The following is a 24,532-nucleotide window of genomic DNA, read 5'->3' as shown; positions in this document are numbered from 1 at the left end:
AGCTAATCTTTCTTACTTTCACATACACTCCTAGTTCAATCCTTCTATCTACATTCTTTACAAAGGAGGGTATCCTTGCTGTCTCAACCCTTGAAACTCATCTAGAATTCAAACTTGCGTTGTGTGGGATTGGATCTTGTGAGTTTCTAGCCCTCCTTTGAATGTAAAGTCTTTCCTAAGTGAAAACCGTCAACCCTAGTGACCTCCTTTCTCTCTCTTTGGAGTGGGGGAACACCTAGGGTTCGATTTTCTGCTTTACAGTGACTACGCTAAGTATGTCCTGAATGGATATGTGCTAAGTGTCAGGCGATGGCCGATAGTGTTTTTAAGGATACAGATAAAATGGTATATAGATAGATAGAGAAGTCGTTCTTTCACAAAAGCGTCTATTTACCAGGTTTTCACCATTTGTTTTTATTATACTTTATGTTTTTGCTTTTTCTGGATTTTTTTTTTTTTTTCCTTTGTTTTGGCTTTTTCCGTGCACTAGGCTACTTAAGTGTAGTACTTCTTCAAATGAATGTTGTTAGTTGGTTCGTCAAGCACATCTCCTTTTGAAGTTGTTAGCTAATAGGCACCTGATCCATCGACTGATATGATGACATAGGGGCCTAACCAGTTAGGTTCAAATTTTCCTTTCTTTTCTCGATCTTGTTGATTTCTTGGATTTTCTTTGAGGACTAGGTCACCAACTTTGAAGTTGCGGGGAATGACCTTGTGATTGTAGCTCCTGCACATGTGTTGTTGATATGCTTTGAGATGAGTGGAAGCATGCTGACGTCTTTCATCTAATAGTTCAAGTTCTTGCAGTCGGTTAACTCGATACTTTTCATCTGGGATTAAACCTTTCAAAGAGACTCTGAGAGATGGGATTTCTATTTCTAGGGGTAAAATGGCTTCTGATCCATATACCAATGAGTATGGTGTTGCTCCTGTAGGTGTGCAGATGCTGGTTCTGTATGCCGAAAGTGCTGGATTAAGTTGTACTTGCCAATCTTTGCCTGCATCATTCACTGTTTTCTTTAGGATTTTAAAGATTGTCTTGTTAGATGCTTCTGCTTGACCATTTCCTTGTGGGTGGTATGGTGTAGAGAACCGATGTTGGATTTTGAATTTTTTGCATAGTTCTTATACATCTTGGTTTTTGAAAGGTCGTCCATTATCTGTGATGATTGAACTTGGAATACCATATCTACAAATCAGATAAATTAGGATAAAAGAGGCAATTTGTTTCCTAGTCACTGTGGTCATGGGAACTGCTTCGATCCATTTGGTAAAGTATTCTGTTGCTGTTATAATAAACTTGTGTCCATTTGAAGATGAAGGATGAATTTTTCCAACTAAGTCTAGTCCCCACTGACAAAAGGGCCAGAATGTTGTAAATGGCTGCAGTTCTTGTGTTGGTGCATGTATCAATACAAGAAAATACCAATATCATTTAAGACCCATTAAAACTTAAATTAAACAATATAAATCAATACATCTCAATCAATAAAATTTGTAAAACAAAATAATTTCAAGTTATATCAGTTTTAGAAAAAACATAATTAAATTTGATATGTATCTTCAAAAAATAATTGAAAGAAAACATACAGTAGCCTCTACCTCTGTTCACGAGATGTGGCTATTGTTGGCTCGATCTAGCTATGGACATGGCAGTCATTTTTCCTTTTTTGATTCCTAGGTTTCTTTGCTTTATGTCTTTGCAAAGGTTGTTTCCATAAGTCTGGTGGACGTTGTTGCTATGGAAGGTTTTGGGGATTTTTCCTTTTATTGGCTGCCATGGTTACTATTTTTTAGTGAGTCTTGTTTGGTAGTTCATTGGTTGTTGTGGTCATTTAGGTTTCTATTGGTGGGTTTGTTGTTGTTGGAACCATTTAAAGGATGACCTTTCTGACATTGTTTGGGTTGGATTTTGTTCTTATAGGTGTACATAGAGGTGGTGTTTTCCTATCTTAGCATTCTGTAGGTGGCAGTTGTGCTAGGTTTTGGTTTCTGTTTGGAAGGTTTGGTCTTTGTTCGGAGTATTTAAGTCTTTCTATGTGATTGTTGCGGCTTGTCTCTCAATCTATTGGTAATTTGCACTGCTCTTGTTAACATGTTGCTACTAATTTTCAAGGGAAAATCTTAGTTGTTTGCTTTCCTTGGTTTTGGTTTAGAGATAGTTCTGATTTTGGATTTTAAATCAGTCATGTTGGAGTCTAGTGCTTTCAAGTTTCCATTGTGTCTATGTGGGTTTGATCTATAATTCTTTTGATCTTTCTTTGTGTGGTTCATGGCTATGGATTGGGTTGGCTCTTGCTAGAACCTTTTTTTTCTTTGGTAATTCCTATTATGGTGGTGGCATTCCTTATGGAGTGGGTGGTTGGCCATGTGGGAGAGGTTGAAAGTGGTTTTGTGAAGGCTTCTCTTCTCTTGGGATTCTTAGAGGTGGGGTTAGATCATGTAAAACACTTCTTCTCTTGGGATTCTTAGAGGTGGGGTTAGATCATGTAAGGCCACCTCTTCAAAATGTTCCATGAATATGTTGGCAATAACCGGCAAGAGAGGGGAGCCCATGGCTACTCCATCAACCTATTCATAGATAATGCCTTGGAAGGTGAAGAAGGTTGACCCGTGCACGAAGATTTTTAAGGTAGTTAGATCTACTATTTCCAACTCCTCATTGGATGATTCTACCAAACTTCGTCTTCTTCCATCTAAGGAAGTGACCCCTCGTATATATGGGGTCCCAAAAATTCACAAAGCCAACATTACTTTGAGACCCATTGTTGATACCATTGGGTCTCCGACTTACAAGTTAGCCGCTTTTCTTGCCAAATTAATCTCTCCACTTGTTGGTAACTCCAACTCCTTCATCAAAGATTCCAACCATTTTGTCCAGTTTATCAAGGACACCAAGTTGGACCCTCAAGACACTCTTGTGAGCTTTGATGTGGTGTCCCTCTTCTTCAAGGTCCCTATTCTAGACTCCATCGAGATTGTCAAGCTTAAGGCCAATGAGGAGATCGCCATTTTTGGTGGAACTTTGCTTAAGGTCAACCTTCTTCGCCTTCCAAGGCGTTATCTATGAACAGGTTGATGGAGTAGCCATGGACTCCCCTCTCTCGCCCGTTATTGCCAACATATTCATGGAACATTTTGAAGAGGTGGCCTTACATTCTTTCCCCCTCAAGCCAAAATGGTGGAAACAATATATGGATGACACCAATGTATGTTGGCCCCACGGCTTGGACATGTTAGAGAAATTTCATACTCACCTCAACAACATTTCTCCTTCTATTGCCTTCACCAAAGAACTTGAATCCAACAACCTTTTATCTTTTCTCGATGTCTTAATCTGTAAAAAGCCTGATGGATCCCTTGGTCGTCAGGTGTTTCGCAAAACTACCCACACTGACTTATATCTTCATTCGACTTCTCATCACCACCCTAGCTAGAAAGTTGGGATCCTCAAAACCTTGGCTTTAAGAGCCCATCGGATTTGTGATAAGGATAACTTAGACCAAGAGCTCTCCCATCTTCGTCAAGTCTTCCTTTGGAATGGCTACTCGAACAAGCAGATCAGTAGGGCCTTCCTCCAAGCCAAATCTCATTTTCTTTCCATCTCTAATCCCTTGCCCTCTCCATCTCAGGCCCCATTTGTCTCTCTCCCTTATGTTGAAGGCATATCTCACAAGATCTCAAAAATCCTTGTGAAAAAAGGTCTCTATTGTGCCTTCAAACCTATGTCCACCATCAAGAGGCATTCCCCACCGCTTAAGGACACTAGGGATGCCTTTTCAGAGCCAGGTGTGTACAAGATTGTATACTCCTAAGGAACTCCATACATTGGAGAAACAGGTCATTCGTTCATGACTCGGATAAAAGAGCATAGTGCCAACATTAAGCATGAATGTGCCCTCAAATCAGCCTCAGCTGAGCATTCATCAACTACCAAGCATCATATCTATTTGGAGGACACTCAGGTATTGTGTAGGGAGAACAACTTTTTCAGAGGAAAGTTAAAGAGGCCATTGCTATCATTCATCACCCATCCAATCTTAATCGAGACGATGGGTTAAACCTTAGTATCTCGTGGCACCCTCTGCTTTTTGCCCTCTAGTGTCATCCCCACCCCCCTTCTTGACTTCTCCCCCTCTTTCTTTTTCATTTGTGCATCTCCCTCTCCCCCTTTGGTTTATTTACATAATTGTATATTTTCAAGTATATTTTCGCTTATAGACATAAACATATGTATATTTTTATTTGCTCATGTGTTTTGGTATTTGTAAATATATATATTCTTATATGTTTCTGTGTTTTTGTCTTTTGGTATATGCATATGCTTATATACATTTATGTATTTATATATATATTTATATTTGTATATTTATTCATTTAGTTTTATATTTTTTGTCCCAATTTCTTTTCTTCTTTTTTGTTTTTTAGTGGTTTTGATTGTGTTGCTTGGCTTTCCTTTTTTCTTTTCTTTGGGTGGTTATTCCTGGGAGTTTTTTAGGTCTCCCATCCTTCAGGTGGTCTTTTTTCTTTTTCTCTTTCCTCTCTCCTTGTTCCTTGTGCCCTACCCCACCCCTCTCCTCTTTATATTTTGTCTCAAATCTGCAACTCAACATCTTTCATGTCTTGGGAATTCTTTTCATCCTGATGATAAATCACGGAGTGTGATTCAAAACGTTGATGGGAAAAATATACACACAATCGAATCCAGAAAAAATACACTAGAAATACAAAATGGATTGTGGAAATCTCATAGCTTTAATTATTAAAGTAAACAATACCAATTAATAGAAACATGGACATATTAACTACACTAATATCAAAAATACTAATCATACAAAATAATTAAAAGAAAACATACTAGAAAGACATACACTCCCCTTTCTTAAAATATTGTATCATGCAAAACCCCAAGTAGCATTTGATGTATCTTTAGAAAACAACTGAAAGAAAACATGAGCTAGTCCCTTTTCCTAAAATATTGTCAACTTAAAACTAAAACAACATCAAGTCTAACAATTGCAGGAAAATAACAATACGGAGTCGAGTAGAGCAAGAAAATATCAATACCAAGTCCAATAGAACATGAAAATACCAATACCAAATAAAACCTAAAATTCTTAAATTAAAGAATAACAATCATTATGTGTGAATATATGTCTATACCATTATTAAAAACTAAAAGAAATTAATCAATTAAAACATAAACACATTAACTAAATTAATATCAAAAATATTAATCAATAATATTTTTTGATAGAAAATATCAGAACAATTGAAATTTAATAATTTCAAATTATATAAAAAATAAAAATAAAAAAAAATAAGAAAAGTAGCATTTCAGATTTATCTGCTCAAAAAAATCTAAACCCTAATCAGCTTATCGCCTAAAGCAGGTTAAGTCCAGTATCAAATAAAACCCATAACTCCTTGAAGCACAGAAACTCATTATAAAGTTACTTGACAACAAAGCGTAAGTACCATGTTTTCAACCTTCAAGCCTGACTTCTTCCTGAATTTCAGGCCAGCCTTCTTCCTCAAACGCCCATTGATTTTCATGCCTGATTTCTTCCTCCTCTTCAGGAGTCAAGTCATTTTGTATGTTAAATATCTCTCTGACCTCTTCTGCGCTTTTATCCTTAATCCTGTCTGCTACAGTTTGGCATATTAAATCTTGAAGATTGTGTATAACCATGTACTGGGTGGCCATGATGAGATTAAAAAGGGTTGCTTGATCAAGGTCCTTCAAGAACTCCTGATCCCATATCTTCACATCCTTCTCCGAGATGGTGTTGGCGGCATTAACATGATATGCGCAGTACTCGACCACCTTCGCCATTATTTCACTGGAAATGTTGTGCAAAGGCACGGTGCCGTCTGTGCCGGTGTCACTCAGAGCGTTCTTTAACATCTGCGACTGCATGGCTACGGCATACTCTACCTCAAAAATAGTGTCATCCGAAATCTTCAATCTCACCTTACATTCCTTCGCCATGGCTGCAGTGGGATCCTCCGCCATGCCTGTGTCGAAGGAAATGTTACAGAAGGGATTGACAAAAAAACGTTGGGGAAACTCGCTATGTAATTTGGTATAAATAGGGGATATTTTTGTTTATGCTGTTGGGGAAACTCGCTATGTAATTTGGTATATATAGGGTATTTTTTGTTTATGCTGTTTAGGGATTAGTTTTTTCATTTGGGAGGTGGTTGTTAAGTTTTAGGTTTTAATTTTTTTTATTTGATATTGGTCAAGTTTAGAGGTGTAATTATTGATAATAAGAGGTGAGGTGTAATAGTGTGGTTTATCTTGTCTTGCCACGTAGTCTATAAAAGCTTGGATATTAGTTACAGGTGAGGTGTAATAGCATGATTTATGTTTTATGTTGTCTTGGGAGATAGTTAAGTTTTAAGGTTTTTGTACGTTGTCCACTTATCCTTTCATTACAGATAATAAGAGGTGAGGTGTAGGTGGTTAAGTTTTAGGGTTTTTTTCATGGTGACCACTTATGCTTTCATTACGCATAGAATGAGGTGAGGTGTAATAGCCTAATTTATTCTGTCATAGGAAGTGGTTAAGTTTTATGGGTTTTTTCATGTTGACCACTTATGCCTTCATTATGGATAGTAAGAGGTGAGGTGTAATAAAATGATTTATGTTGTTTTGGGAGGTGGTTATGTTTTAGTGTTTTTTTCATGTTGACCCGCTATGCTTTCATTACCCATAGTAAGAGGTGAGGAGCGTGATTTATGTTTTCTTGAGAGGTGTTATGTTTTAGGGTTTTTCTTAGGTGTTGACAATTTATGCTTTTATTATTTAATGTTGGTAAGCTTAGAAGTGTAATCAGAGAGATAGTAAGAAGTGAGGTGTAATAGCATGCTTTATGGTCTCTTGTGAATTAGTTTTCTTGGAAGGTGATTTTTAATTAGTAATATACTTTATAAATATATTATTAACTAAGATTTTAATTTTATGTAATGTAGTTATCTTAAATTTTTATATGAATTTAATTTTTTGTATGTATCCAAACTTTATTTTGAGTGCATATAAATATAGTTATATTTGTTATTCTTTTGGGCATCCATTTTTTTATTTGATTTACTTAAGCTTTATTTTAAAGTTAGTTTCTTTAAGTGAAAGTTCATTTAACTTTATTTATTTTTGAATATATAGATAGTATTTTTATTTTATTTTTGTTAACATACATATTCAATTATATTTCACATATTATTATCATGCCTCCCTCCATAACTGGTCTTTTATTAATTTTTGGTAGCATAAATAGACGGTTTAATATTTGACTTAATGTAACAATTTGGTTCAACTTTTAGAATAATTTTCAAGATACTAACACTATTCAACTATTTTTTATTTTAATATAGTATGATAATAATTAGAATAAATAAATAGAATGTAGGTATCTTTGGTTTATTTAAAAATAGAATATGATACTCACTAGCACTATCTTTGATGCCCACCCTTATAAACAAGAATCCTTTGAGATCAAAGAGCCTAATCAAGTCAATGCTATTTTTATGCTATGAAACTAAATAGACCTCTTGGCTATTTCTTAAGGGTTACAAAATACATATGGGAAAGAAGTGATATGGAAAGACAACTAACACGAAATTATGGTCAAAAAACACATCACATATATAATGCTAGAATTAACAAACAAGATTTTAATGTTCTTCTCACATTCATTCCTCCCCTCCTAATCTTAAGAAAAATTATCATAGGGAACCTAATCTTGTTGAGCAACTTCATGCAAACTTAGCTAAGATCTCCCTTTGGGACGACTTAAGGAAGAAGAATAAATTGTGACAAGAACAAAATAGTAATAAAACTCAATTAAAACCAAAACTAAAAGAAAACTATTCACGAGATAAGATATTTGAGCATGGAAGTATTTAAATCTAACAATGAAATCAATCACCTTTTCCTTAACATGTTGTTTATGATGTATCAAAGTAGTCAAATAAATTTGACTACCAATGTTATTCTAAAATTGTTGAATGAAAGAATTAGCCAATTTTTGAAAACAATCAATAGAATAAAGAAGTAAATAACAAAACCATTGTAGGATTTTTCACAAAGTTTCCTTGAAAGAAATTAGCCATCAATCTATGATCATTTGAGAAGTCAATACACATATTGCAAAATGGTTTCACATGAGTTAAGGATCACCTTTTCTATTGTACACCTCTAATTGGGGAATTCCAATATCCTTATGTAGAACAATACAAACCACATCAAATGAAAGTGGACTTTCAACATTATATGGAGGAACATTGAACTTGGACGGGGTCATGGAAGTAATTTTTTTATTGTAAGAAGGGCACAATTTCAGAAAGACTATTAATGGCTAGATTATTGGATAGGTGAGTATTGGAGATGTTTAATAATAAAGGATGTGGAATGGTATGATAAATGGATGGATTATTGGAATATGAAAATGGGATGTGACGATAAGTAGGTATAGGAGATGTTCTTGAAACACATGGAATGATCATGGAATGTGGTATGATAGAGATTATTGCAAGACTAACATGTGTAGGATTGACATTTTATGTAGATGTAGCCATCATAGGTGGAGTATAAGTAGGAACATTAGGAAATGATGATGAAACAAAAATAAGAATTGGAACATTATTAGGAGTAGTTAAAACTGATGAACCTTGGCACAAATTTTCATGGACATAAGATTCTCATTCACCTAATTAGATGCACCATGAAACAAATTCACACCATGTTCATAATCTTGAAACATCCTTCTTAGCCCTTCAAGGCCTTGGGGGTGGGTTAGCATGGATTTTGTGTTAGGCTTACCTAAGACTCGAGCTGGTTTTGATAGCATCTTTATGATTGTGGATAGCTTTAGTAAAATGGCACACTTTATTCCTTGAAAAACTACACATGATGCTAGTCATATAGCCTATTTTGTTTTCACAGAAGTGATTAGAATCCATGGTTTACCTTCTAGAATTGTTTCTGATAGAGATGTTAAGTTTCTTGGCCATTTTTGGAAGACATTGTGGAAAAGATTGCGCATCAAACTTTCTTTTGGTTCAGCTTATCACCCACAGATTGATGGCCAAACTGAGGTGGTCAATAGGACTCTTGGTGACCTCTTAAGGTGTTTGACAAAGGAATATGGCTAAAGTTGGGATCAGCTCACCTATCAGGCAAAATTTGCATACAATGATAGTGTTAACAAGTAAACTGGTAAGAGTCCCTTTGAGATTATTTATGGTATGCACCCAAGGGGTGTCATGGAGTTAAGGGATCTTGGTAACATGCAGAAAAAGAGTGGTAAATTTGATGATATGGCTCAATCAATGAATGAAATTCATGAGCAAATGAGAAAGACTCTTCAAGATACCTCAAAAAAAGTGAAACCTAGAATGGATGCATCAAAGAGGGATGTTCAATTTTCAGTTGGGGACATTGTAATGGTGCATTTCAACAAGTATAGATTGCACAAGAGAGTTTCTAGCAAGCTCCAAATGAGGTGGATGGGTCCTTGCAAGATATTAGCTAAGTATGGTTCTAATGCATATAAAATTGATTTGCCTACTGGTCTTTCTTTGTCTCCTACTTTCAATGTTTCAGATTTGGTGGCATTCAAAAGTCAGATTCCTAAGGAGGTTGATAGAGTTTCTGATGTTCACAAGTCACTTTTAGACCTTTCTTTTCCCCCTCCATCCATTCCTCAAGCTAAAAAGGTTTTAGACTGAAGAGTTTACAAGAAGACTCGCCATCAAGTGTACATGGAGCATCTCATCAAGTGGAAAGATAAACCACTTTTAGAAGCCACTTGGGTACATGAGTCTGATTTCTCTAATTTTGAAATTCCTTCTTCTTTGATTCGTAAAGGAGTCACATGACTTCTTTGTCTTTGGGGGAGTATGGTGCAGGAGCACCTACTTTTGCTTATACTCTCCATTTTTGGTATTTTTCATGCTTAAGTGTTTGTGAGTCTTGTAATAGGTTTTGAATGTTATTATAGGTTGTGTTTAGTCTTTTCTTTTCATTTTATCTCATTTTGTGCTTGAGAGATCAAGTTTTGCTTCTTAGGCCTTGAGTTTGTCAATTTTGTGCTTCTAGGCCAAAAAGGGCTAAAAAGTTGGAAATTGCCTTATAGGCCTAGAAATGGTTGGGAAAGTTTTGGAACATGTTTTATGTGTATTTTTTAATCATTCCTAAGTGTCTAGGAGGGATATATTAGTTAGTTTGCTAAAAAATGTCATTTGCAGCAACAAAAGTTTTTTTCTTGTTTGGAAAAGCTGTCATTTTTAAGACAAGATTGTAAAAGAAAACCTCCTACAGCTTCTTGTCCATACAAGACCTCATAACTAAATCATGATGCTATAAATATGCCTCCCTCTTCTTTTTATAGGGTTGGTAGTTGCATTTGAAGACATTCTCAATTGGAAATATCAAAAATTCTGGTTTTTAATGCTTTGTGAACTCATTTTCTTGTGATAGTCCGTACTGGATAGTTTCCTTCCATATTGTACTTCTTGGAGACTGATTTCAATGTACATTCAAGGCATTTGATGTATTAGTTTCATTGATTTTGCATTTGGAAGTTGATTGCACAAATTAGTTTCATTTTTGTTCTTTGAATGCCCTGTCAAGGGTTTTGGCCTCCAAAATGCATCAACTTGTCTAATACCAAGTTTGGGCTCCCATGGATGGACTTAGAAAATTTCCATTGCTCATGTATAGTGTAAATAATGCACATTTTGGCCAGGGTTGTTTGAAAGAAATGTTTTTGAGCATGTGCTAGGCAAATGGAGATGGATTTGGCTAGCAATGTGAGTAAGACCAAACTTGTTTGTGCTCAAAGATCAATTTGAGTGAGAAAACTTGATGTAGAAGTTTGCACTAGTCTTCAAGGTGTTTTGGATGTATTTGGAGCACCAAACAATGTGCTTTTCATCTTTCAAGTGTGTGTTAGTTCTAGTTGGCAGCAAGTACCCATTTTTTGGGATTTAATGACTTTTTGGATCTAAACTTGCTTTGAGAACATGTTCATGCATTGGAATCTTGTTGTAGGTGTTGAAAATGTGTTTTTAAGTTACCTTATACCTAGGTGAAGGTTTCCATGCTATTCTAACCTTTGAAAGTGTAGTAAAAACAATGAAAATGTAGTAACAATGCATAAAACAGTCAATTAATAATTTTTGTGGCAAATGTTTGTCATAATGTCATGCAGGAAAGGGATGGAGAGTTGTTTCAAATTTTGTGGGAGAGGTTCTACGAATATTTGGGGGCTTGGTGTGCAGTTTGGAAGTGACTTCCCTTTTTACTTGGATGAACCCCTCTCAAAACTCTACTTATTTGCCTAAAAATATGGACAGTCATTATACCAACTTTTCGGGGGCTAAAACCATAAAAATCCTTGAGTATACACCTTGTTAACACCATCCAAGTCAGTTTTCATGATGGTTATAGTCATCGATATTCTATGCAAGCAAAATTCACTCAATCAGACCTCCACAGGCTAGTAGCCCTTTAGCCCTGTTTTCACTAAAAGTTGAACCCGATTGTCCTAAGGGTGTGAGAAACCTTCCAACCTTGTGAAAAGAAATTTAAATACACACAACGGACCTATTCCCATCAATTTTAGACAATTAAGACATAATTTTGGAGTTTGGATCCCTGGTGGAGGACTTGAGTAACTTGAGGAAGCAAGCTAGAGCAATATTGCATAACACACAATAGGGTGGTTGTTTGAGGAGAGGTGTGGATGTTGGATTTTGATGTTTCCAAACACTAATTTAATACAATAGAGAAGCATATCTTTGAGTCCACTTGACAAATTAGACTAATTTAGACGTATTGAGTAACTTCTCACTCAATCTCCCTATCAGCAATGCATACCAATTAAATCTAATTATAAAAATTAGAAGTGTGCATAAGACACTTTGGGTTCACCAAAATGTAATGTGGGAAATAGGGTTCACTAGCATAATGAATGCAAACTAGGAAACTAGTCTTATATTAGCTTTGATTACATTCAGATGGACAAAATCCACTAGCATCAAGAACAAAGTGGATGTAGTGGTCCTCCATTGTTGAATTGAAGGGTGAAATATAATTGTAAGGGAGAATGAATGAATCAGGAGAAAGTAAGATAAAATGATAGTTTACTACTTGTGTAGGACAACAACAAACTCAAAACTCAATTCTAGAAAAGTATGCAAAATTAGAGAATATAAGTAACCTATATTTCAAATTTCACGGAAAATATGTGGTGGTGTTAACTGTTACTTCGAAGTGCAGAATCTCAATTTCATTTTTAGTGATGAAATTCTCACCAAGAAAAAGCCGACTGAAATCAGGCTTGTTTGCAACAGCACCCACATCAGCCTTAGCCCCAATAAGAGTCATTACATTTTGTCTCAAATCAAGTACTTCAAGCTGCTCGTGACCTCTTGAAATTGCTTTGCATATTATAGTTGATCCATCATCCTTCAGTTTGTTATCTCCTGCATAAAAGTTTTTCAGGAAATCATGTACAGCAAGGCAAGCTGCCAAAAGCTGGACCTGCTTTTGGAGTGATATTATTTTCTCCAATCATAAGAAGTCTTGGAGATGGAGTCGCCTCCTTGAGGCTATCAGCAATGGCAATTAAACCTTCATCCTTAAGATTCATACCGCCAAAGTAAACTTCTGTTAGACCTAGATGTCCAGAGATGATTTGCCTCGGAAGAACCCCACCTTTTGTCCCAAACATGTTATATGTTGGATCCAGCATTTTCAACCTGCTGCGTTCGCTCAAAGCTCCTAATAAAGCTTTAGCACCTCCAGAGTAATTTATTTCTTAACATGCACTGAAAGTGTCTTCGTTGCATCATCTCCTGACTCGTCGTCATGGAAATGCAAACTCTTAATCCTTTCAACAGATGGAAGAAGCACGCAAATGGCTCTAGCAACATGTACGGAAATATAGAAGTATCTGAATTTCAATTCTTCTAGCATTTTTTGAGATTTGTTGTTTGAAGAAGTTTTCGGCTGAAGGTTCATCAAGAAATTATCGTTTTTGTTTCTCTTAAAAATATTTCTTTGGATATGTTTCCAACCAATGCTTTTTTGGGGGTACTATTATAGCATTAGCTGAAGAGGAATGGAAGGGTCGATTTGTAGAGTGTGGGTATGATAAAGTTATAAAGAAATAAATGAGACATTAATGCCAAAATTGAAGGGAAGGGTTCCGAGTTAGATCTGCATTGGGAGTGTGAAAAGAGAGAGAGAAGAAAGAGCTGCGTGGAAAAGGCAACGCTGGGAAGTGCCAGTAATTCTTATTACGCAGAATTAAAACCAAATAATTATTTTCAATTTAAATTGCATGGTTGGGAGGATGCATTGAGGACAGGGGAATACAATGCGTCAAGAAAAAAATAAGTATAAATCCCAATTCCTATGATTTGAAATCGTCATTTTGGGTTCAGAAGAAAGTAAGAAACAACATATATCACAAATGAGTTGTGAATTTGGACGAGGAATTTGGGGCAAGATTTAGCAAAGAACACTAGATTTACTTTATATTGTAGAGAGAAGAATGTATAAGTGCTGGAACGGAGGACTAGGTGCAGCTGGGAAGTAGTTAGAATAAACAGAAACAATGTAAATGTTACAAACTCGGCCCAGAGAGAAAATACTGGTGGGAAAAAGATTGAATGTGAGAAATAACATTGTAACGGATATTTGATTAAATGAAATATAGTTGTGTTATTTTAATTGAAATTGTATATCGATGTGTTGTGATTGGGATTCATGGGCTTATCCCTAGAATCAGTTTTCTACATTACTATATATCTATATCTATATCTATATATTTATATATCAATCAGCATATCACAGCTCATAAAATAAACTTATAGTATCTAAATTTTTTTATTAATATTTTGTTTGTTTTTTTACACAAGATTCAAAGAGCATATCACAGCTCATAAAATAAACCTATAGTATCTAGCAGATCAGTTTATAACCCCATGCAAAACCACCTACAAAATGCGGTCACAACACAATTAATATCAGTTTTACATAGAGCCCATAGTTTTCAAATGTAGACTCTACAGATTCTTTCCAAAGTGCTGTGCCAAATCCCATGAGCCAAAAACCTTCCTGCCAAAAAAGAAAGTATCATGAGCCAAAAACCTTCCCGCCAAAAAAGAAAGTATCAAAAAGCCTTTGGAAAAACACTATTGTATCAAATACCATGAGCTTGAACACTCCTCCAGACAACGAACATGAATACTTGAAATGAAAGGGGAAAGCAGAAATAATTATCATCATTTAATTTTACATCAACATTACCCAAGAAAAGAAAATCACATAACTATTGTTGCAAACCTTCGGCATAATTGTTAGTTTTAAAACCAATAGCATGACACTTAGCTTGAATAAAATTTGCATTGTGATCATCTACCCTAGCCAGCCCAGGGTTACCACGAGAGGCCCCATAGCTTGTAAATATCAATGCAAACAAAATCACACATAGTAAAATCCAAAAACAACACATAGTAAAATCCAAAAGCAAAGCAACCATCCTTATGAATTATAGAATTATAATCTATGCTACTCTTCCCTTCTTTTATGAGATGTTTAGTTGAACCTCTTGAGCTAAGAGCTAAGGTTTAAGGGGAATACATTCCACCAAATTAGTCTGAGGAACATCCCAAACTCATCCCCTTTTCATGTGAGAGACTTGCACTCATCAAGGCTTGATTCCTATTGGGCTCACTAAGAACCTTTCAACTTCACTATCAGACCAAGTTCCCATTGCCATACATACAAATATTTTGAAAATTGAGAAAACACAAGAAGATGAGCTTGATAAGAATAAGATGGACCTTGAGTATAAAATATTTAGATTAAATAAATGTAATCAATTAACAATTGAATCAAATAGATTTGTTTATGATTTTCACCACATGAAATAAAACAGATTTTAAAAAATATTTAGTGTTGCTTTAGGTTTTGATTCAAACTTTTAAAGTGACTATTTTTATCTATTCTTTTTTAATAAGTAAAAAATTATCTTCTAATTATAATAATATATGCATTCATACAAAAACTCAATAACAATAATATTAATAATGTTAAACTAACATAATTTTTTTTTATAGATTCAGCCTTCTTAGATTAAAGAACACCAATCAATGCATTTGAATATATGCATTTGCAAATATTTAAAACTAAGAAAGGTTATTGAATAAAAATATGGACATATTAACTATTGATCTAAACCCATATTAAGTGGATTAGTCAAGGGAAATAATAGTATCAAGTAAAACCCATAAATTCCTAGATTAAAGAATACCAATCAATAAATCTAAGCCAATAATTTAGTCGTTAATAGAAATCTTAAATTAAAGAATACTAATAAATAAAAGCATGGATAGGTTAACTAAATGAATATCAAAGATGTTAATCAATAAAATATTAGTTTAGTTGATACCAGTAATTTCAAATAATACCAGCTTTGGAGAAAAATGTATATTCACAAAACAAGTGAAAGAAAACACATACTAATCCCTTTCCTAAAATATCTTCAACTTATGTCCTAGAATAAAATTAAGTCAAGTAGGATAAGAAAATATGAATATCAGGTAAGACCCATTAAAACTTAAATTAAACAATATAAATCAATACATCTCAATCAATAAAATTTGTTAAAGAGAATGATTTCAAATTATATCAGATTTAGAAAAAACATAATAAAATTTGATATGTATCTTCAAAAAACAATTGAAAGAAAACATACAGTAGCCTCTACCTCTATTCACGAGATGAGATGTGGGTTGTGGGTTCCTTCTATTGTTGGCTCGATCTAGCTGTGGACGTGGCAGTCATTTTTCCTTTTTTGATTTCTAGGTTTCTTTGCTTTATGTCTTTGCAATGGTTGTTTCCATGAGTTTGGTGGATGTTGTTGCTGTGGAAGGTTTTGGGGATTTTTCCTTTTATTGGCTGCTATGGTTGCTATCTTTTTAGTGGGTCCTGTTTGGTGGTTCATTGGTTGTTGTGGTCATTTAGGTTTCTATTGGTGGGTTTGTTGTTGTTGGAACCATTTCAAGGATGACCTTTCTGACATTGTTTGGGTTGGATTTTGTTCTTATAGGTGTACATAGAGGTGGTGTTTTCCTATCTTATCATTCTGTAGTTGGCAATTGTGCTAGGTTTTGGTTTCTGTTTGGAAGGTTTGGTCTCTATTTGGAGTATTTAAGTCTTTCTATGTGATTGTTGGGGCTTGTCTCTCTTGGTAATTTGCACCGCTCTTGTTAAGATGTTGCTACTAATTTTCAAGGGAAAATCTTATTTGTTTGCTTTCCTTGTTTTTGGTTAAGAGATGGTTCTCATTTTGGATTTTAAATCAGTCATGTTGGAGTCTAGTGCTTTCAAGTTTCCATTGTGTCTATGTGGGTTCGATATTTAATTCTTTTGATCTTTCTTTGTGTGGTTCATGGCTATGGATTGGGTTTGGCTCTTGCTAAAACCTTTTTTTTCTTTGGTAATTCCTATTGTGGTGGTGGCATTCCTTATGGAGTGGGTGGTTGGCCATGTGGGAGAGGTTGAATGTGTCTTTGTGAAGGCTTCTCTTCTCTTTGGATTCTTAGAGGTGGGGTTAGATCATGTAAAACATTTCTTCTTGGTGGTTTCTTCCTCTATTGTTCCTATTGAGGTAGGATCCTCTTTTGTTGAGGTGGAGAGGAGTTTTGCATAAGTGGGTTGGAGTTGCCAATTGGAGGCCTTTGTTGATTGTCGCAGCTAGTTCTTTCATGATTAGCTTCTGTTTGTATAGTTGTGGGTTCACTGATAGTTAGTTGAGTGACATTTTGTTGCATCTTTGTTCTATCTAGTGGGTTTCAAATTCTTGTAAATTCCAAGGGTTCTAGGTCCCTTCAAAAAATGTTGTACAGTGTTTCAAAACCTATTTTTCCTTAATAAAAAATGATTCCAACATAGAAGATGAGCCTAGTTGATACTAGTAATTTTAAATTATATCAATTTTGGAAACAAATAGTAGTGTTTGAAATGTATCTTTACAAAACAAAAACATAAAATCATAGTGCACTTATACTAGTAATTTTAAATTATATTAGCATTTAAAATAAAAAATAGCATTTGAGATGTATCTTCACAAAACAATTGAAAGAAAACATATCTTTGTCTTTTTTTTAAAATGTTGTCAACTAATGACATACAAGAGCATAAGTCCAATAGAAAATGCAAATACTAGCACCAACTAAAGCCCATAAATTCTTAGATTATAGAATACCAATCAATACATCTGAGTCAAATACCAATATCAACAAAAAATATTAGAGCAATTGAGAGAAAATTATCTAGCATTTGACATGCATCTTCAAAAAACATTTGAAAGAAAACATACAATAGTCTCTTTCCTAAAATATTGTGAACTTATGACCTAACACAATATTATGTCCAACAGGAAAATACCACTATGAAATAAACCCCAACATTATTAATGTAAAGAATACCAATTAATAAAAGCATGGACATATTAACTACATTAATATCAAAAATACTAATCATACAAAATAATTAAAAGAAAACATACGCGAAAGACATACACTCATCCCTTTCTTAAAATATTGTATCATACAAAACCCCAAGTAGCATTTGATGTATCTTCAGAAAACAACTGAAAGAAAACATGCGCTAGTCCCTTTTCCTAAAATATTGCTAACTTAAAACTAAAACAACACCAAGTCCAAAAATTGCAGGAAAATACCAATACCGAGTCCACCAGAGCAAGAAAATACCAATACCAAGTCCAATAGAACATGAAAATACCAATACCAAATAAAACACAACATTCTTAAATTAAATAATAACAATCATTATGTCTGAATATATGTCTATACCATTATTAAAAAATAAAAGAAATTAATCAATTAAAATATAAACATATTAAGTAAATTAACATCAAAAATATTAATCAATAATATTTTTTAATAGAAAATATCAGAACAATTGATATTTAATAATTTCAAATTATATCAAAAAAAGAAATGAAAAGTAGCATTTCAGATTTATCTGCTCAAAACAATCCAAACCCTAATCAGCTTATCACCTAAAGAAGGTTAAGTCCAGTATCAAATAAAACCCATAACTTCTTGAAGCACAGAAACTCGTTATAAAGTTACTTGACAACAAAGCGTAAGTACCATGTTTTCAACCTTCACGCCTGACTTCTTCCTGAACTTCAGGCCAGCCTTCTTCCTCAAACGCCCATTGATTTTCATGCCTGATTTCTTCCTCCTCTTCAGGAGTCAAGTCATTTTGTATGTTAAATATCTATCTGACCTCTTCTGCGCTTTTATCCTTAATCCTGTCTGCTACAGTTTGGCATATTAAATCTTGAAGATTGTGTATAACCATGTACTGGGTGGCCATGATGAGATTAAAAAGGGTTGCTTGATCAAGGTCCTTCACGAACTCCTGATCCTACATCTTCACATCCTTCTCCGAGATGGTGTTGGCGGCATTATTTCATTGGAAATGTTGTGCAAAGGCACGGTGCCGTCCGTGCCGGTGTCATTCAGAGCGTTCTTTAACATCTGCGACTGCATGGCTACGGCATACTCTACCTCAAAAATAGTGTCATCCGAACTCTTCAATCTCACCTTACATTCCTTCGCCATGGCTGCAGTGGGATCCTCTGCCAGGCGTGTCTCGAAGGGAATGTTACATAAGGGATTGACAAAAAAACGTTGGGGAAACTCGCTATGTAATTTGGTATAAATAGGGGATATTTTTGTTTATGCTGTTGGGGAAACTCGCTATGTAATTTGGTATATATAGCGTATTTTTTGTTTATGCTGTTTAGGGATTAGTTTTTTCATTTGGGAGGTGGTTCTTAAGTTTTAGGTGCTAATTTTTATTATTTGATATAGGTGAATTTAGAGGTGTAATAGTGTGGTTTATCTTGTCTTTCTAGGTGGTCTATAAAAGCTTGGATATTAGTTACAGGTGAGGTGTAATAGCGTGATTTATGTTGTCTTGGGAGGTAGTTAAGTTTTAAGGTTTTTTTAAGTTGTCCATTTATCCTTTCATTACAGATAGTAAGAGGTGAGGTGTAGGTGATTAAGTTTTAGGGTTTTTGTCATGTTGACCATAGTCTAATAGCGTGATTTATGTTGTCTTGGAAGGTGGTTAAGTTTTAGGGGTTTTTTCATCTTGACCACTTATGCCTTCATTATGGATAGTAAGAGGTGAGGTGTAATAAAATGATTTATGTTGTCTGGGGAGGTGGTTATGTTTTAGCATTTTTTTCATGTTGACCCATTATGCTTTCATTACCCATAGTAAGAGGTGAGAAGCGTGATTTATGTTGTCTTGAGAGGTGTTATGTTTCAGGGTTCTTTTAGGTGTTGACCATTTATGCTTTTATTATTCGATGTTGGTAAGCTTAGAAGTGTAATCAAAGATAGTAAGAGGTGAGGGGTAATAGTATGATTTATGTTCTCTTCTGAATTAGTTTTCTTGGAAGGTGATTTTTAATTATTAATATGCTTTATAAATATATTATTAACTAAGATTTTAATTTTATGTAATATAGTTACCTTAAATTTTTATATGAATTTTATTTTTTGTATGTATCCAAACTTTATTATGAGTGCATATAAATATATTTTTATTTGTTATTCTTTTGGACATCCATTTTTTTATTTGATTTACTAAAGCTTTATTTTATATTTAGTTTCTGTAAAGCAGAAAATCGAACCCTAGGTGTTCCCCCACTCCAAGGAGAGAGAAAGGAGGTCACTAGGGTTGATGGTTTTCACTTAGGAAAGACTTTACATTCAAAGGAGGGGTAGAAACTCACAAGATCCAATCCCACACAATGCAAGTTTGAATTCTAGATGAGTTTCAAGGGTTGAGACAGCAAGAATAGCCTCCTTTGTAAAGAATGTAGATAGAAAGATTGAACTAGGAGTGTATGTGAAAGTAAGGAAGATTAGCTTGCAGAAAAAAATAGAAACATGGGATGAAGCTACGAACCTGAAATTAGCAGTAAAATGTCGAGACGCCGCTGTCCTGCAAATTTGAGTGAAAGTTGATGGGATGATGGCGCCCGGAGTGCACACGGTCCTTCAAAAAATCTACGAAACAAAGGGGGATCTGTTCATCTCTGCACAAGGATTCCAGATCCTCAATTATAGTCGCGTACCTGCAACCTACACACAAAAAAGGGAGGATGATTGGGGGGTTAGGGATTAGGGGTTTGCCTTCAGGTCAAACCCCAGTTTTTGAATTAACCAAGAAATGAGAATGCTGTAAATGTAAATGTTTGTAATGTAATCAAGTACTGATACCTTTTTGTAAGAATGTTTGTATTCTTACATGCAAAGGTGTAATGATGTTGTATGTTATATGTTGTAGGTGATCTCCTCTTCAATGGTTGAATCCTTGTCTTGAATGCAACACCTAGCCTTGAATGGAGACCTAGAATGCTCAATTGCTTGAAGGAATGCTTGAATGCTTGAATGTTTGAATGTTTGTCTATCGCTTCCGCCTTTTGCACACATATGTTTTCCTCTCTCTTTCTGGGAGAGGAAATGTAGTTTATATACTTGTCAATTAGGGTTAAGAGACTGATTTTTTTGACCTTAGGCTGACCTAGGAGCATTATTTTCCAAATTGTAAACTTGAAAACCCGATGCCCAACAAGAGACCGGGCCCAAAATAGGGCCAGGGACCAGGGCGCTGGGCGCCATGGTCCTGGAGGACCAAGGTGCTAGGTGCCATGGTCCTGAGGGACTAGAGCACTGGACGCCATGGTCCTGAGGGACTAGGGCGCTGAGCGCCATTGTCCCACCTCCCGGGACAGCAGGGTGCAAGGAGGATTAGGCCAAGGTGCAGAAAGATGCAGTTTTTGATGTCGTAAACAGGTTTCGAGGTCTCCACTCAGGTTCAACATTGCGCCGCCATCGTGAAGACCCAAATGCAATCGAAATTGCAAGTGTCACAATTTTAGGACGCTACATTTAGCCCCCACTTTAGTGGGAGTATAAGCGTACGCCCATACTTTCGGTAAAGTACAAGGAAACAATATTGAAAGACTTTCACCACGTCAAGGAAGCAAGATACACCAAGCCCCCAGTGGACTAAGGATCTTACGACTTCGATTAACAAAGTAAAAGGGAAGATCACGAGGGAGAACCATGACTGTCAGTAGTAAGGTTCCCTCACTATGAGTCATGCAAGAAAAATACCAAAAATTTTCAAGGCAAAGCTAAGTTCGCCAAGAAATTTTTTAGGAATCTCGAAGAGATATGGACGGAGTGTATGCCCCCTACGTTAAAGCGATCGCACATGCCTCATCAGGGGTGATTGCTTTAAGATAGTGATAGACATAAGAAATAAGAAAGAAAAGGAGCGTATTATCACAAGGATTTAGCCCCCATGTGTGAGATAAGCCCAAGGATAATAAACACAAAGTACGAGGTGACTTCGCTTTCCTTGGGGTCAGTATGCTATATGATAATTCATGTATATCATATGTATGTATGTATAATTGTTCTTCATTCCCCAATCAAGGAAGGTCACCTAGAAGAAGGGAACACATGTGTCTTTTGAGTCAACATGAGAGAGACCAAAAGAGATCTCAATGCTTTGCATCATCCTCAAGTAGACAACACTAAGGACAACAAATAGAAGAATAGGAATAACACATAGAAGAAGTAACAAAAGAGAGGAGAAGAGAGTCTGCTATGCTAATGAAACTAGTCTAGCATGTTATCCACCCCCCGATCTTGCTGATCAATATTTCGGGAAGGCAGGAAACACGCTAGACGAGGAACATCCAACACAGGAGATGGAGCTATCACAAGATCCAAACAAGGGCTATGTTCATGTTCCAGGCCACGTTGTCCTTGCCTAGGAGCTAGGATAAGTGCTTTAGAAAATTTGTTAGATAAATGGTTATCAATATCAACATATTCATATTCACTATCAGAAGCAAGAGGAGTAACATTTTCATCATGAATAACATTTTCATCTATATCATCATCAAGATTTATAAAAATAGGATCTTTAACTCGCACAGGATCAAAACCATCATGCATTTTATGTTTAGGAGATTTTGGCTCCATTTTCGGCTGAGGAGAAAATGGAATAATACTAGCTGAAGGTGTTTTTGGGGATTGCAAAGTTTGAGAGGTGGTTGCACAAGCTCTAAGACGACGCTTTCGTCGGCGTTCACGTGCAAAATGATTTTGTCTAGTCTTAGTAGGAAGTTGAGAAGATTGAGGAGGAGGAATGTTTTCATCCTTATCACTTGGGTGTTTGGGTTGTGGTCTCTTAGGTTGGACAATAGGAGAAGAGGAAGGTCTCTTCTCTCTATAAGAGGAAGGAGGAGGAACTGCTCCATACAGAGGAGGAATATGTGGTTTAGGAAGGAGACCAAGTCCATCATGACGAGGAGGTATAGGTTTACCTTTAGAAAGTTTATTAGACATAGTCACATCCATAGGGATGGGTTGAGAATCTTCTTGAGGAAAGACATTAGTTTTATCTTTCAAAGGAAGAACTTCCTTCTCAAGAATGATAGGAGTATCAAGTTTGGGTGTTCTAGGTTCACTTAGAGATAGGATCATATCTTTTTTCCACTTTTGATAAGATTTGAAAAGATAATCACTTCGTGGTGGAAGAGATTGGAATTGTTTAGGCCAAAAATAATCAATAGGAACGCTAGAAGTTCTTTCAGCTGGTTTAAAGAGACTATGATTGACAGTAACAACTTCACCATTATGGGGAAATTTCAAACACTTGTGAATACGAGAAGCAATAGCTTTCATGGAAGATAGCCAATGATAGCCTAGCTTCACACGAAATTGTTCGGATGATGGAATAATAGCAAAGGTCACCTCAAGGGATTTGTTATGAACTTCAATAGGTAATGTAATAGAACCAATTGCAGGAGAAGAAAATGCATCATATAGTTTCACAACCACATTTTTCTTGTCATAGATCACTTGATTCAATTGCAAAGTAAAAAGAAATTCTTCAGTAATGACATTAACCATGCAAGAAGGATCAATAAGCACTCCACGGAAAGGTGTATTCTTGTTTTTTGGAACTATATATAAAGGACCATTAGGTGCCCTGATAGTTTCAATGGAATCAAATGTGATGGAAGGCTCTTTAGGGATTTTCTACTGCTCTACAAAGTTAATCACATTCAGAGTCATAGACACAAGACCATTAGGTGAGAAAGAGGAATCATTAGTCTCAATCACATTAGAGGTATGAGAAGGTAATAGATCAGTAAAAATCTTAAGATTTTGGTTAGGAAGAGCTACAGATGTGTTGCCTTTATCATTCACACCTGAAATAGAGATAGTATTATTATCAATCAAATCTTGAATTTTACCCTTTAAAGCAAAACATTTTTCAGTATCATGCCCAGGTTGACGATGAAATTGACAAAAAGATTTGTTATCAAAATAGGGTGACTTCACCTTTGTGGGATCTATTTGCTTTATAGGAGGGAGAGTAAGAACATTTTGTTCCAATAACTTATTCATAATACTATGCAATGATTCATTCAAAGGAGTAAACTCTCTTTCTTTCTTTAAAAACTTAGAAATAGGAGGCACACCTGATGCTGTATTCACATTGTTGTTGGTGATGTTTTCATTGAACTTAATGAATTCTCTGTTCAGTTTAAACTTCCCAAATGGTTGTTGACTACTATCACCCTTATCACTCGGAGCCATAGGATTTGCTTGTTCCATTTGACTCACAGTCAGTTGATAATTGTGAAGAGTTGCGCACAACTGTTGGAAAGAAGTAAACTCAGAAAACAGAAGTTTTTCTCTAATATCTTTCTATAAATTAGAAATAAAGATCCTTTGAATATCATTTTCAGGTACTGGAAAAGAAATTTGAGCACACAAATGCTTATATCTACCAATGAAATCAGTCACTTTCTCTTTAACACCTTGTTTACAATGCATTAAATCAATCAAAGTAACTTTAGGACCTATATTGTTTTGAAATTGTTGAATAAAAGCATTTGCAAGTTGTTGGAAAGAAGTAATAGAATAGGAAGGCAACGAGCAATACCATTGTAGGGCCTTATCTCTTAATGTTCCAGTAAACAGTTTTGCAAGCAACCTTTGGTCATGAGCAAAATCGGTACATATTGTTTGAAAGGTCTTAACATGTGTTAGAGGATCACCCTTACCATTATAAAGCTCCAACTGCGGGATTTCAACATGCTTAGGGGGGGTAGCTCGAACAATGTCAAGAGAAAGTGGGCTCACAACATCAAATGTAGGCACACTAAACTTAGATTGATTCATAGAAGCAATTTGTTGCTGTAAAGAAGAGACAGTTTGTGCAAGATTGTTAATGGTCGCATTAGTCGAAGAGTTCATATTAGACATGTTAGATTGTGATGGAGGTATTATGTTATTGAAAGAAGGTATTGGTTGAGAGTATGGTGGCGGGAGACTATGATGGTTAGTCATAGGAGATGATTGGAAAGGA

The 24,532-nt window shown here is 35.5% G+C and overlaps 1 protein-coding gene across 1 annotated transcript; it reads right to left on the bottom strand.

Annotated features, from left to right (window-relative positions):
• Positions 1-5,488: 5,488 nt before the first annotated feature.
• On the bottom strand, positions 5,489-6,019 carry LOC131030794 (SKP1-like protein 12). Its single transcript, XM_057961710.2, has one exon. The coding sequence runs from the start codon at positions 6,017-6,019 to the stop codon at positions 5,489-5,491; it is 531 nt and encodes a 176-aa protein (XP_057817693.2).
• Between the last annotated feature and the right edge of the window lie 18,513 nt (positions 6,020-24,532).

Source organism: Cryptomeria japonica, chromosome 7, assembly GCF_030272615.1.
Source record: "Cryptomeria japonica chromosome 7, Sugi_1.0, whole genome shotgun sequence".
NCBI lineage: Eukaryota > Viridiplantae > Streptophyta > Pinopsida > Cupressales > Cupressaceae > Cryptomeria > Cryptomeria japonica.
Note: the sequence above shows the minus strand (reverse complement) of the source record. Positions and strands in the feature narration are given on the sequence as shown.

What these genes read in the sequence shown, in the direction of transcription:
- LOC131030794 (XM_057961710.2), bottom strand. Translation starts at nt 6,019, where the DNA reads ATGGCGGAGGATCCCACTGCAGCCATGGCGAAGGAATGTAAGGTGAGA.